Source organism: Buceros rhinoceros, unplaced genomic scaffold, assembly GCF_000710305.1.
Source record: "Buceros rhinoceros silvestris isolate BGI_N320 unplaced genomic scaffold, ASM71030v1 scaffold10771, whole genome shotgun sequence".
Taxonomy (NCBI): domain Eukaryota; kingdom Metazoa; phylum Chordata; class Aves; order Bucerotiformes; family Bucerotidae; genus Buceros; species Buceros rhinoceros.
This window is the reverse complement of record NW_010392527.1, coordinates 81,372-97,135: the sequence shown is the minus strand read 5'-3', so window position 1 is coordinate 97,135 and position 15,764 is coordinate 81,372. Positions and strand designations below refer to the sequence as shown.

At 38.8% G+C, this 15,764-nt stretch overlaps 1 protein-coding gene across 1 annotated transcript in view; it reads right to left on the bottom strand.

Moving 5' to 3' along the window:
- EXOC2 (exocyst complex component 2) overlaps positions 1-15,764 on the bottom strand; it is a gene marked incomplete at its 5' end in the record, with an annotated part of 102,134 nt that overhangs the window by 5,090 nt on the left and 81,280 nt on the right. The window contains 2 exons of the mRNA XM_010144523.1: positions 938-1,060; positions 4,160-4,215. Coding sequence (XP_010142825.1) covers positions 938-1,060; positions 4,160-4,215 — 179 coding nt within the window. The remainder of the gene's footprint in view (positions 1-937; positions 1,061-4,159; positions 4,216-15,764) is intronic.

Below are 15,764 nucleotides of genomic sequence, written 5' to 3'. Positions count from 1 at the left end.
GCTCGTCCGAAATGAGTATTTTTTGATCACTCTGACCAGGCTCAGATCACTCACTGCTGCTGTCTGCCAGACAGTATTTTCTGTTTAGAGGAACAGAAAATGACTGTGAGTGACAAATTTCCAGTAGAGAAAGAAAACCCTTTCAATTATGGGCTTAGGCAGCAAGTTCAGATGGTGGGTTGTCTAGTCTAACAAAGATAATATGCCGGTGGCTTTGTCGCTATTCATGGATTTGGTTTTCATAGGTGGTCAATCTTATCTGGTTGTGATCTTCCTACGTTAATTCTCTGTCCAATGCAATCACTACCAACAACTGGAAAATAAGGCTTGTAAATATATAATAATTATTTTCCCACCATAATGCAAGAATGCTGTCATGTATGATGACAATTGGGAATTTGCTCTTCTTGCCTCTTACAGCCGTAGCAATCATTGACTCAAAGGGATATTTTTAAAAAGATCTTTTCTTAGAGTCCTTTAAAACTTATCTAATAGCAAGTAAAACAGAAACAGTATAACAGACAAATGACTAGTTCTGCAGACATGCAAGATCCCACTGCACCATATTTTCAAGCCTTTAAAACCTCAAAATATCACAAAATTGTTTTATCTTTTAAAGTAATTACTTGATGACAGGCCAAAGACATTATTTAATGATATCAAACAGACACCATTATGCTTTTTATCTCATAGGATACAGGTAACCTTTTATGCACTCAGACACAAAGGCAACACTAAAATATAATCAAACCCAAGAATCAGTATCCCAAACAGTATTCATCCATAAACCCAAATTAGGTTGCATACGAATCCTTTCTATCTCCTAGCTTTCACTGCTACAACAAATCCAACAGTTATTTCAACACAGATTATATCCCTCTCTGTTATTCTTGGTTTCCTAGATTCGGATGTTTGACAGTACAAAGTATTCAGGTACCTGCAGAGCTCCATTTTTGCTGAAGTATGAAACACACTGCATTAGCCGGCTCAGTTCTTCAGAGACTGCTTCTACAACCCTTGACATTACTCGAGGAACTAGGTCTTTGGAAATGGTAAACACCTGATTTTTATGACAGAAAAATCATAAGCACAAGAGCTGTATTAACAGAAATATTTTCTACAGTAACATTTCAGTAAAAAGCATGAAACACTTGGAGCGAAAGGACCACTTATTTTCTATCAATGGACACAAAATTTCAAAAGCAACTGGAACATGAAGGATTTCTTTTGATGCTTGCCCCGTGGTTTGAGCAATCACCTCTGTTAATAGCAATGGTAGCTATATGACACGTGATAATGATGGCTTTCTTGCAATGCCTAAAAGCAGCCGGACTCCAAGATACGTGCTCTTGGCTGATGGATGCAGGTAGTCAGGTGGCTGTACACAGCCTGCTGTTTTGTAGATACCTGTAGACAGGTTCAGGGTTGTGTGACTGACTGACCCAATTACACATTCAGCCACTTTTAACCCACATATTTTGCTCTTTCTTCTAGAATCCTTTATATTTGGCTATATTTGTCAATTGGTTATTGCCTTTATGCTCTGTGGCAGAGACGAGACTTTGAAAGGTTTGCGAATACGGCAGTGTAACGGATTTTCATTCAGATTCTTCCGCCACTGCCATTTATTAGTTCCTTGGCAAAATCACAGCACCTTCCTGTTTTTGCCATGCATCAAGACCCTCTTTTTTACTGCTTATTTTTGTAACTTTTAAAAGTGGTACTTGGATCCTCCATCTGAGGTTTGGAATAGCACCTGCAACAAAACAGCAACACAAAATTGAATGCTAGATCTATGCCTGAAGGAAAAGCATGAAGAAACTAATCTTTCTTAAAGGGAGCTTTAAGGAAGCGAGAAATTGTTGGTGAATTGTTGGCCAAGAGATTGGAATATAGGAGGAAGTGAGATTATCGGTTAGACAGACCAAACTTGTGTCAAGACTCAAAGGTGACGATAAAGCTGCGCTAAAACTGCACAGGGTTGGGGGAGAAGATGACACAAGGAACTGAAGATGATGTGTCTAGAATGGTGCAACAAGGAAAATTAACTGCATAGGGTTTTCAAACACTTCCTGCCTCAATTTGTGCTTTAAAATTATCTAAAAAATTAAGTAGTGAAAATTTCTTTTTTTCTGGAATCTTTTGCTTTATGTGAAGTTTAGATCTCATGTCTGACAAGGATCTGAGTAACTGACAGAAGATATTCACATGTCTATAAAAATAAATTTTGGGGGGCAGTGTTTGTGGGGGTGAGGAACACACCATTTCTACACAGATTTCAGTGATTTAAGTAATGGATTATCTATCAGTGGTCCCATAAAGCTGACCGTTCCAATAGGCAGGTCTGCGCCATAGGCTAAGTACACTGACCACATCTGTCCGCTATCACTGCTAATTCAAACACGCAGCCTGTTTTAATTTTTTTGACCCACAGAAGCTAAGTGACATAGTTAGCTGTACAGTAAGAAAAAAACCTCCAACAAAACCAGTAACGACTTGGGAAGGGATCACCTTATTCAGCAGCAAATACTGCTGAGCAATTCAACCCAAACATACCAGGAACCTGCCCAAAAATCCTCTACTGAGAAAATATTTGTGCCCGCAACGAGCACTCTTGAAGTTACTATACAGAATCCAGGAAAAAAAATTCTCAGCAATGGTGAATCATCACAAATTTACAATAAGAAGCTCTTATTTTGATTTCGGTTAAATTTGAATTCAAAGGTAGAGAAACAATTTTCTTTCCATTTCAGTCCATGCTCAATGTTCAAGCTGATGGTTAAATTTTGCTGTTTCAAACTACAGAAACTTGCAGCCTTGCTAACTGAAGTTAAATCTGACCCAGCTTACAGAATTTCACCAGAAAACAGTGGAAATGGGAGTTTCATCTTGACACATGTTTTCATATTTCTATAGTACTTCACATCTAGAAATTTGAGGCAACATTATTTGGGCAAAAAAAATCAGTATCGGTCTCGAAGTCATCAGGGCCGTGCACCTTTCTGCTGCAGCAATTTAACGACTGCGCGTGTTTACAGGATTCGCTCAGTAAGTCACAAATGCCTTCAACTTTTTTAAAGCAAAACCTCTCATTTTCATTTTTATTAATTTCCACTACACTGAAAAACAATATTAAAAATAAATGTCACGTTACATATATTTTTGATGTTGCTTATCCCCTTCTTTCAGAAGCATTTGGTAAAATCAGCAAAGCTTCTGTGAGAACTGCTGTGCGTAAGTACTGAAATGGAATCAAAAATATTGCAAGTGATATTTGAAGTTTCTGAAAATATTTTAATTTATATGAATCCTTGCAATTTAAGGAGGAACAAAATAAACAGTATGCTCAAATGAATGTAATCAGATTTTAAGTAGATGGAAAAAGGTAGAGCAGCTATACTTGTGGTATTTTGAAAGGTAGGAGTGATATTACTGCCAGTGCTTGTACCAGGAGCAACAGTAATCTGGTAACATTCTTGATGATTATAATGACAGAGTATATAGAACAGAAGCTGTAATTTAAAGGACTAGAGAAGATTCCTGCATATTATCAGAAAAGGCCAAATAACTGCAGGTCTGCAAACATATTATTTAATAATGATGATGACAATAATAACAATATCCCTATCATAAGCCATTACCTACCTAAGTATTTCCAACACAATTTGTGCTGTACAGACACTACAAAACTTCCTGGGTTTAGGTTTCAACTTTTCATTGTGTGTACAAGAATGGTATATGTTGCTTTTTCACTCCAAGTGGTGTCCTTCGAACACTTCTTCCAAAGTAAAGCACAAGCTCATTTTCATATGTTGTGGAAAATAAAGCTAATCAGAGAAAGTGAGCATAACCTCTCTCTCTCTCTTTAATCTGCATGAAAAAGGAAGAATTGATCTTTCCTCTTCATCAGATGGAAACAAAAAGGTGTAATGGAGTGTTACCGAGGATAAACAGGAACTGTTCCTCTCCTCCTGCCCTTAAGAGTTAGTGGTTGCGTAGCTGGTTGGCTGAACCTAACGCAAAGGACCTACATCTATAGCAAAGACACCTAAACAGTGGTACAATTCTCAGGGGTGATGAAAGCTAGGATTTACCACACAAAGTACACCGAAATTATTCATACGAATATAAGCAGGAAACAATCTGAAGTTTTCCTCACCTCTGCATGCACAGCAATGATATTCACTAAAGCTTCTTTCAAATAGTTTCTCACACCTGAAACAAAACAAACAGGAGAATTGAATACTTTCATTCTGTTGTCTCAAAGCAGTAATATTCTATTTTTCAATACTGTACTTTTTCTTTTCATTCTTTCAGTAGCACTTTTGCAATCAGAAGCAGAAAGAGAAAGTTCCATAGCCACACCACCAGACTATTTCCTTTTTCAAATCAAATGGAGAAAGACATATTTCCTTACAGCAAAAGGTTAAAAAAGCCAGCAGGTTCCTGTTTCAGTATTCTTCCTCTCTGGCAACCCCATTTCACCAACTTTGCAATTTAATAAAAACCTAACATTATTAAAAAATAAATTCTGGATGGCACAGAACATGCACTACTACATGCACTACAGCTTGGTAAGTTCTAATGAAACAGAGAAGACAAAGGTTTTTGTCTGTACAGCCGTCTTCAAGAAGATCTTACTACTTTATTGGCTTCTCTGACTGTAAATTATTATTATAGATAGAAATAGCAAGGAGTCCTGTTTCCCTGAAAGCAGTTCAGAAGATATTACTCATGGCAGTTCACAGGAGATGTCACGCCTTAGTAGAAATTTCCTCTTGGGGAGTGTGGAGAAGTAAAATAAGCATTTTATTTACCATCCATATGAAATATTTGTCAATTCACACTAAAAAGGAAATTCTAAACAGAAGGACACCCAACATGTTATGCTTCAGTTAGCACAGGCTCTTAGTCGTCTACGCTGCTGTAATTCTGCAGTAACTTCGCAGACCTGGACTCCAGTTGTGTAAGATCTAAACCAGGCAAAAATCTAAAATTGCCCCATTCGCTTTTCTGGGCACTTCAGTCTGTAGGCAAAGGCAAATTAGAAAGCACCTAAATCATTAAAGTATGCATAAATATTGGAAGTGCAACACAAAGTAATAAGAGAGGGTTATCAATCCACACAGCACCCACTTCCGATTTCAATTACTCCAGCATGAATCAGAGAAAGTACAACGACCTCATCACTCCCTTCGGCATATTCAACGGACAGTAAAAGATCAGAATCGTGGACAGAGACTGGTGAGCCCACACAGCTCAGAGATCACAGCACGATTAAGGCTGCTGTATGAAAAATTACAAAGTCAGCCTTTAATCAGTTCATCGTACTTGCTCCACCTTTCCTCAGATGACACCCATGCGGCAACTTAATCCTGCTACAAAAAATAGCTTTGAAAGGAGTTACCCAAGAGCAGTAAAACGAGTTATTCTATGGGAGCATAGAGTCATGTCTCAGAACTACCATTTCAGTTGTGCTCATTTTTTTAACCACTGGTCCCACAGCTCACCTCAAGATCTAAAAAAGAGACACTTTTACTTTCTTATTTAGGCAACTATGGACGAACATTTTATAACAGCAGGACAGGTTGACAGGACCCCCTTGCATGGGGTACAAACACCTTCACTGCCTGTGTCTACACTGTGCAATGCGATGCAGCCTGGAGTTTAGATTGGAAGTTACTTCCTGGAGGGCATCACGGGTCTGCTGCTGGAAGCAAGGCTGCTCAGGGGAAAGCAGAGGGAGAGATGCTGAATGGTGACTCTTGTTCCAGCCAGCGTGCGTCAGGATGTAGCTGAGCTCTGCACCCAGGCCTGTGTATCACGACAGCCTCTGTTGCAAAAGTTCATAGCAAAGAGGCAAGTGTCAAAAATTTTACTGCTCTCACTAAAAGCAGTTTGGTTTGTGAACATACGAAAGAATAAAGACCTTTTTAGAAGGCATGTTCTATTTTCACTCTGGAAGAGATGGAAATAACTGAAAAAGATAAAGAAAAATACAAGCCTTTCCCCACACATTCCAAAACATTTCTAATGCCTTTTCTTGCTTTTTAAATTCTTTTCCTTGAAAAATATCAGTCATTCTTTCCATTTAAACTAAACCAATGGCAAGTCAAACAGCATAGTATATACCAGGTTGCCAGCTTAGAATTTCTCATTATCTGAGTGACTTTTTGCAACAGGAAAGGAAGGGAGGGAAGAATAGAGCAATGCCAGAAATTTTTTGAAACTGACTTTTTTTTCTCCTCCCCTGTAACCTGCAAAACAAATTAAGAATGCTACATACCACTACTTGAACCTCACCAAAAGATCACAGGTATATGCGGCGATGCAACACCCCCTTCCTTTTCCCCTTTCTACTGTTTTCCTTCTTTTACTTCGCTCTGCTCCAGTTTAAATCCTCTGCAGGTTTCATATTGCAGAGGACAAAATTTGTATCACATCCCACAAGTAAATACGGCCTGACCAGGTACTGAATGGTGGTAGGCAAATCACATCAAGAGGTACAGGGCAAATTTGGGAGCTGGTCTGCAGTTAACCTCAGGGCTTAAAGAGTTGATTTTGGACTGTTAGCCTACATAGTATTCAGCTTTTGCCTGCCTACCAGCCTCATCTTGTGACAGGAGGATCTTTCATGTGGAAACGGCGAGTTTTTACTTTTGCACAAATGCCACACAAGATCAGGACTTTGACAGTCTCCTTCTCTAAGGATCCCTGAGCACCGCCAGAGCACGTTCAGTAGTCAATCAAAACTCCCCTCACCAAGTAAGCAGCATTTCTTTGCCCCAACTGATTGTCCTCTAATAAAGCCCCTCACTCAAACCCTGGTACGACCGGGGAGCCGTCATAAACATATAGGGAGCAACATACACAGCAGCCCCTGTGTCAAACAGAGGGCAGTCCTGCAGAGAGGGAGGCAGCTGGCTGAGCTGGGAAGAAGCGTTACCAGAGAGGCAAGTAAAAAGCTGGAATGTACAGAGACCAAAGTGGGTGGGTTGTGTAAGAGGGTGACATGGTTCCAAGGAAGAATCCTCATTTCCCACCTTTCCCACCTAAGATGCTGAGGTAGCGTGCCTCTTCCCAGGCATTCACATGCAGCTTGGCTCAGGACAGGAGCTGCTAATTCTGTCTGCTGCTGCTGCTGAGTGCCCAAATTAAACAACTTTTTACTGCGCTAGTAACAGTTGCTTATCAACCATGTCTGTGGAAACCTTCCATGACACATTTCTTAAACAGTCAGTCACTGAATTATAGTAACTGTACTGTTAATTTCTACAAGCATGAAATATTAATGTCAGCAACATAAGCACCAGGTGTTAAATAAAACCTGGTGGTGCATAACTAAGATATAAAGCGGTCATTTATGTCTTCTAACGGAAGAATTCAGAATGAATTGACTAAATAAAATTGAGACAGAATCTACACTAAAAGTGGAGTGACAGTAGCTTAGTATTGCATATTGCTAGCCCATCCCAGCTGTACGATAAAACTGTTAAACTTCAGTGAAAGGGCATAAACAGGCGTATTTTACCTTACATCCTTGTACCACGTACAAGGACGAATGGGTGAACCGAGAGCTTAAAGAAGATTATTTCTTGCAATTCCAATAGCACTAATTAGTTGTTCCTGACTTTTCATAGCAGGACCAGTCCCGTTACGACTGCAGAATCAGGGGGCTCAGCACAAGCTCAAGTATTTTCTCAGTTTCTTAGACATATTTTGCATTTTAAGAGTAGGTAATTCAGCACAAACTGTGCAGAACTATACAATTTATAGACAGTCCGTGTATATGAAACTGTGGTTGCCTTAATTGCAGCATCTAATAGGCTAAAAGGCCTTGTCTTGGTAAGCTAAACAAATCAAAGACAGAGATGCAACTGCACTCCAAAAATGCCAGTAAATCGAACCAGACAGGGAGAGAAGGGAGAACTAGCTAAGCTAAAGAACAACAATGGCCCAAGAGAGAAAGGTATAAACGAATCGGCCATTAGTAAACTTAGGCTGTAAATTAGGCTGTAACTGTGTAACAGGTCTGCTCTGACTATGTTATTAAATATATGGTGTTGTGACAACCATTGCTGCCAGGGATTCAGTTTCCTATCATGAATAGAGCATAAATAAAAAGCGTATTTTCCCCCAGCCCTTCTTTGTGTCTTATTTGTGAAGGACTTTCATTTTTGCATGCGGAGACAAAGCCAAACATATCTGAATGTCAGGACCTGCAGGCATAGTTAATGGCTGTACTATATTTTGAAAAGTTACAATTAAAAAATATCCAATTTCTGATTTATATCACTGCACTGTTTGTGGCAGGCTTTGGTGAAGCAAAGTATTACTTTTTGGAGTATGATTCACTGGAAATACAAGCAGTGGCACCCAACCGTGAATTTGTTGTGAAATTCATTTTAAAATGAAAAAATTCTGTCTAGAATAGAATATTTGTGCAGCTTTCTCTACGGCTGTTCAGCAGCCCACGCGATTACAGTTTTTGGGACACCATGCTGCCAGTCCTATTATATGGCACTGAAAGCTAATGCATCATGTAACTGTAGGTTGCAACTATTAGGCTAATCAAGTGAAACATAACATTCTTAAGTCTAAAATACCTCTTATTTAGCATATTGAAGCACAAATACAATGCCTTTCCATAGCTTCTGACAGAAATGTGTTAAAGTCTCAACAAGGCCATGCAATTTCTCTAACAAAAATGTTATTATTCTGTTACAGCATAAATGCATTCCACTCCCACTCTATTCTTAACACCAAAGACTCTGACTTGCTGGAATTCTGGCTGCCACTAACAAAGCCCCAGTACTGCTCTAAAGAAAAATCGGATGGGAAGACTTAAGACATAAAAATGAAGGAGAGTTTCAGCCATCAGCTATGACAATGGCTGACAGAAACTTTAAAATAGCACCTTCCAATCTTGGGCTGTCCACTGTACTTTTTACTGGTAAGACATCTAACAAGATTATTCATTAAATTTAATCTCCATCACCTATTAATTTTTTTGTTTTTTTTAACAAATTAAATCTGTCAGAAAGTCTACACCTAAAAGCAATTTTAACAATACCGCAAAACTGTAGCAAGGGTGACTCTGAACTATGGGAAATGCAGAAGGGAAAAAGATTTGTGGTTCTGCAGAGTAACAAAAACTTTGGAGATCTTCAGATGGCGTAGCACTACCAGTTGTCCCACATCTAGTTCTTAGGTTTCTCTAATAGCTCTCTGTGTTTCCCCCAAGAACTAAGGTAACAGTTCTAACATGAAACCTCCAAAGTGACTGAATAAGCATGCAAAAGCTGGAACTGCAACACCACATGCGTAATTTTAAGAAACACAGAGGCTACAGAAACTGGTATGCCCAAATAGAGAAAAAGTTGCACACACACAGTAAAACTGAACTCATTAGGATGATTTTTCTGTGCCAGAAGCCAACACAGGTCTTCGTATGTTCCCAATCCTCCTAGAGTAACATGACAGACAAAGAGGATATCAGGGTCAAACGTGTTTATGTCTTCCGCAGACTCAAGAGTTCAAAGAATGAACTGAAGTTCAGCCAGGACAACTGACACACGGAGGAAATTTTAACCCAGGTAGCTTGGGTTCAACATACTTTAACTCCTGCGAGATTGGAACCTCATTTGAGATAGCAACTGGAAAGCTAACGTTGCTTCTGCCTCTTGCTGAACAAGCCTTTCAGCTTGCCTGTTGTGCAAAAAGGAGGAGGGGGAGGATAAAAGGACCTAACTGCTTAGAAAAAGTAGGTGGCGTCAGCAGGTACTTCTGCTCAGCAGCAGCAAACCACACCAGACATGAAGATGAGAGGCTGTGAAGGGTCACAAGAAAAGAAGTTCTGAGGCAAATTCACAGCCAAATAAAAGTCACGTAGGAATATTAAAAGCTGCTGCTCGTCTGTGGAGGAGTTAGAAATGCCATCCACTGGAAGTCCTGCAGATTGACAGCTGTCACTCAAATCTGCGGGGGTTTTTTTTTGAAAGCAAAGAAATAGAAGGATTCACCAAAGAGGAACGAATGAATGATGCTTTGTATGTCAACCAAGCGACCAGTCATGTTTCAAGACTGAGTTGACTGGCTTGTTAGAAACCTAAGCTGTGAGGGACTGAAACAGAAAGGAGTCTTGGGCAGGCACAGAGCCACCAATTTAGGAAGCAACCGAGAACATTCTGGCCTCTGTAGGAGGCCAGCTGCATGGACAGGCAGTTGCTGCTGGTGGCAGCAATGCTTCTCAGCCTCTGAAAAGACAGCGCTAGATTTGTTGGCCTTGAGCCTTGAACATGACTTGGTAGAGCTAGGAAAATCAATGCCTGGGAGTCTGATATTTCAAATTTTAAAACCCATCCAATTGTAAGTAATATTTTTACAATTTATTGTTCTGTTTGGCAAGTTATGCCAGTAGCAGTCAGTCAGTCTGCAATTTTTTTTTTCCTGAATTACTTTTTAATACAAGCTTTCCTCAAAAAGAACAAACAGAATTTGGTGATCCAAAGAGATTAGTATTTTTCATACCTAGCTGCACAGCATCGATGTTTGCCTGTTCCTGGATGCTCCCTTACTATGTTGATAGTAAATTTAGAGAAAGACAAATGGAAAGAAATTATTACTTCGTCTGCTCTAAGGAAGACACCTGCTTTTTAAAATTATTTGATATATATTCTTTTCAGTTAACATTATACCCTATTGCCATATTTAATTGATATTGAAAATGTTAATTTCCAGGCTTCACATATACAGCACAGCAAGCCACACACAAAGCATTTTGAAAACTGTACATCTGCAGCTCTTTGCTAAGTTTTTAATTTGCTCTGTGAAACGGCTGGGCAAAAAAACTGCACACATCTACTGCGAGTCATTGTGCCGTGTAGTGCACATTAATAAAGAAACTAATGAACAGTATCCACAAAGCCATATAAGTTCTTTAAACAGTCTGATTTTAACTGGTAAATTTCCTCTAGGTCCTGGCTGCATCGCAGCTCAAGCAACAGTAGTATTTACCAACTGCTCTAACTACGACTATTCTAGCATGATTTCCAGCATGGTCAGGACACCTTTTCCTCCATGAAACTCCTGTAATAAAGGCAGTACTATGAGCCAGCAGCATACCCCGTGGGACTGCAGCCTATTATTTGTATTGCTGCAGCTCTCGGAAAGGCAGGCTGTGCTACACAGTACACCAAGTGAGCACCGTCCTGCCCCGTGCAGCCTGCTCAGGGATTTCCAAGTTAGATGGATGCCTCCTGACAAACAAAGCTGCTCGACCCACACCACAGAATTTCTCTTTTAAGTCTAAATGAACCCATAATTCCTGACTAAAATCTAGTTATTTCCTTCTGAAAATTAAAAATATAAAGAGGTAAGACACAATGGGTGGAAGGGGGAAGAGGCCCTGAAGAGTGAATCACTGTCTGAGGTTGCAGCAGGTCAGCAGAGCAGTCAGCACTGTCTGCATGCAGAAGTTGCTAGAAGAATTTAAAAAAATAAAATCTGTGCAGTCTGTGCAACCATGCCTTGGTACACGACTTTTAGAGATGTACAGAATACCTCCATGCTTATGGATGCCTGCCTGACGCCTCCCAGAGCACGAGGAAGATCTCACAACTACTTTACCCCAAGATATTAACAAGAGGCAGCACAGACTAAAAGTGAAAATTAAAATGAGCACCAAAGTATTTTTTTTGTATGCAGCATTCCAAATAAACATGACTTATAATATAATATAGCTTGCATATAAAATATTTCAGAGTTTCAGGCTACAGAAGTATGAAGTGCATATAGCAAAAAAAGTTTTACATTACATAGGCATTGTGAAGCTATTTGGAATAAAGTTATTTATTGACTCTGAGCACTTGGATATGAAAAAAAATATCCAAGCAATTTGGATTTAGAATTAAGTGTCCAGGATAACATGAAAGAAGAGGGTGCCATCTGCTACCATGAGGGCCAAGAGCATGCCTCAGGCTACATTAAATGTATTTGATTAAAGGTGTTGTCCCTAAAAACTATTCAGAAATCTTAACATCCATAATCAGGAAAATTTAATGTGAATGACAGTCTGTTTAATTCAAACATAGGAATTAAGAAATAATTAAAATTCCATTATGAATGAAAACTTTGTACATTTCTAGAACAACAAACTATATTTGCTTCATTAGAAAATGCCCTCAATTATGTAATGTTTCTGGAAAATAATTTTAAAAGCTACCTATTATTCACAATTATTACAATGAATGCAATAACTCATTTAGAAAAGTAGTGGTTGAATTTCCAAGAAGCTGTAACTTTCAAGATAGTCTCCTAACTGTGGAATGGACAGAAACCTAACTTGTTTGCAGACACGAGTCTTTCACGAACTACAGCACCGGTACGTGAGTATGTCTGTCATGCTGTTTTACTGAAGTGCCCCCACCCACACGGTGATATCATCTAATCTGACACCCCACAGATGTTTTGAAACAAAAAAAAAAAAAAAAAAAAAAAAAAAAAAAAAAAAAAAAAAAAGAAAAAAGAAAAAGTAGAGACGTAACTTGGAATTTCCCCATGGACATAACAAAGCAGCTCACCTCTACTCTTTACAACTGCACAGAGGTTTCTTCTTTCAAAGACAGTTGGTAGGAAACCAGCTTCAAATACTGGCACTACCAGTGGCCTGGTTTCTAAATTAAGGAAGCCAGACTAGCCTGCTTTTTTTCTTTCCAATTACTAAAAATGTGTTTGCTATCATGTTTTGCTGCTTGCTGTGGATAAAAAGATTTTTAGAAAACTGTTTGTAGCATGCTAAGAGCATAACATTCCTGGCAGTAGCTGTAAAAATAGAAGAACGCCATCAAGTCATAACCTTTACCACCACTTAAATGACTTTATTTATTTATTATATTCCCTCCTCATTTTGACTCACAAATCATTTTCAAGTTGATTTTTAAAAAGCTAATAATTAGTAGCTGTCAAAAAAGAAAAAATGAGCAGTGTGAAGAATTGCTTTCATTTAGGTATTGCTTCTGCTTGCAAGAAAGAAATATGGACACCACCTCATAATGAATTAAATGGGCATCGTCATGTTCAGTAAATTCCTTACCTCATAGCAAGACTTACGCAGACTGATTAATAGCACTATTTTTACTACCTCCAAACATGATTAAATATATTTTAAAATTATGTGCATAGTATTTTAACAAATAAATACAGCTCCACGTAAAAGAAAGGGTGAAGTTAGAGGAAAGCAACTATTTAAAACGAGTCTAGAACTGAAGATACACCTGAACCAACTGAAATGTCATGCAACTGCTCCAATGTTATTAAAGCAGAAAAAAATCCACTTACAGACAATGACTCCAGCGCCTCATTTGAATCTAACCAATGCAAAATTTTTCACTAGGCCACTTCCTGCTATTGCTGGAAACATTCCCTCCTTTAAACGGAGATGGATTTCAAGGTACTGTACTTAGTGTTGTTTTGAGAATACATTCAGAAGAAAATGTGAACGTGTAGGCAAACTGGAAACTCTCTGGAGAGATTACCCACCTATTTAACCACATTTCCTGTTTTTTAACCCGTTTGTCCTAAGTCAGTCCTTAGACTACTGACAAGAATAGATACACGTGTGCTATAAATAGCTAATTAGCGAGTCTTTCTTGGTAAGAACTGAAAATGTTTTGATAAATCTATTGTTCTTACTAGCTCCATAGTAATTAAAAACTGTGAATCAGATTAATATTTCCTTGAAATTCTTCTCTGCATAGCTCACGGTAATTATAAAAATACTCTGCCTTAGGAATCAAAAAGTCGTAAGAGCTATCAGTGAACCTAAAAAATAGCTATCAGTAATTGAAATTTAATGAAGAAATTACTGGTAATCTATGCGGGAAAGGGCTTTTACAAAGCGCAGTTCTGAAGCAAGGGAGGACAGAGCCTGATCGCTGGGAGTCAGAACCTAGCTAAGTATTTTGAGAGCTGAAGACCAGAGTGCTACATCTTTCAATTAGTGACCTTGCTCTTGTTTCAGCCATGACACTATTTTGATGTAACACAGTGAATGTCAGTTGAAGGACTTGACAAAACTATTTTCCAAAAACATAAAACATGAAGGCTTTCAAGACTTACATGTAGTTTTGGAACTATTTTTATTCAAGCAATAGAAATGATGTCATGATGTGCAAAGAACCTGAAAGATTTTGTGGTTCAGCGGGCTTGGAGTAGCAAGATGTCTAAGGACTGCCAATACTGTGAGTATTACCTTTGTCTATGCATGACCTTCAGTCTACAAGAGGAGAATGTCAGGAGACAGACACTACTGGTGTTCTGTGCCCTGTGCATACATAGACCAAACGAAGATGTGCTCAAAAAAAAAGCTGCTGAGGCTGTTAGGAAGTTTCTGCTACTGCATCCAAACTGCCAGAAGGATCTTAGGAACAGCTGAAGAAATCTGCAATCCAAATACACTCTGCTTTCTGATCCTTACCACACACACGACAATCCACTGCTTCTTGGGACAGAATATAATCAGCTTTATCATCAAGAAGATAAGGAGCAAAACCTGCAAAGGCCAAAGACTACAACAACAAATGTAAAACTCAACAGTGCTTCCCTTGGGAGGAAGAGATGTTTGTTAGCATATAAAAGATATGCAGGTAGCTGAAGGCCAATTTGATGAATATACATTTTCTCAGGAGAGTTAAGAGATGGATTTACTTTCATTTCTTCCATCAAACACAGTAACAAAGTGTAAATGGCTTTTTATCAACTCAGACCTAAAGGTCGTGAGCAAAGCATGCCGCATACCATATTGAGAACTGAACCACAGACTTTGAAATTACTTGAATTACTGCAGAATAAGCCAAATTTCAATTTGTTAATCTGGTAATTTAAAATGTAAATGGCAAAAGAAAATAAAAATCAAACCCCTCTAAACCAAGCAAAAAGCCTATGCACTAATGTGACGAAATAAATACCTACTTTGGAGCTTACAGCCATCCATACCTCTTTGTCTAAGCATACACAGTATCAGCTCACCCAAATCACCATGACCACGAATGCATCCATGATGCTTAGCTGAGTCCAGTACCTGAGAAATCAGACCTACAGAAACCTGTCTTTTTGTTGTTGTCATTTAAGTATTAACAACGTTGTCTGACACAGCTACAGCCATTAAATGGTGCTCTACATTTCTACATGCACAGCTGCCCCATCAAGGTGTGGCTGTAGCCCATAAACAGAACCTTGAGACAGAATAAAACCACAAACATTTCACAGCCAACAGTGTGCTGCCCCACAGGTCTAGCAGCACTAGAAACATTTTACTGTTTCTACTTTGGTGTTCACAGCGTTGGGGCCGTTGAGTCTTTTTTTGGTTGAATTTAAGTGGTTATATATGTTTGACTAAGGGGAAACCCAACAGTATCAGATAATCACAACTATCGTGTATTTAAAGTAACTGGCTAGAGGTAGATAAAAAAAAAAAGCACATTTTGCCCAACTACAACATAATATGTACTATGCGAAACAAAATCATTGTTCCTCCTGAGTGGGAAAAGTAGGTTCTGAAGAACGAAAATTTTGTTTGAGGTTCTTAGATATAACAAACCCTCCTTCTTGATACTGTTGTGTTTCCCCTTGGTCAAACAAATATAACACTTACATGCAACCAAAAGAAGACTCAACACCCCCAACACTGTGAACCCCAAAGTAGAAACAGTAAAGTGTTTTTAAGTGCTGCTCGACCTGTAGAGCAGTATTACCTGAACTTTCCC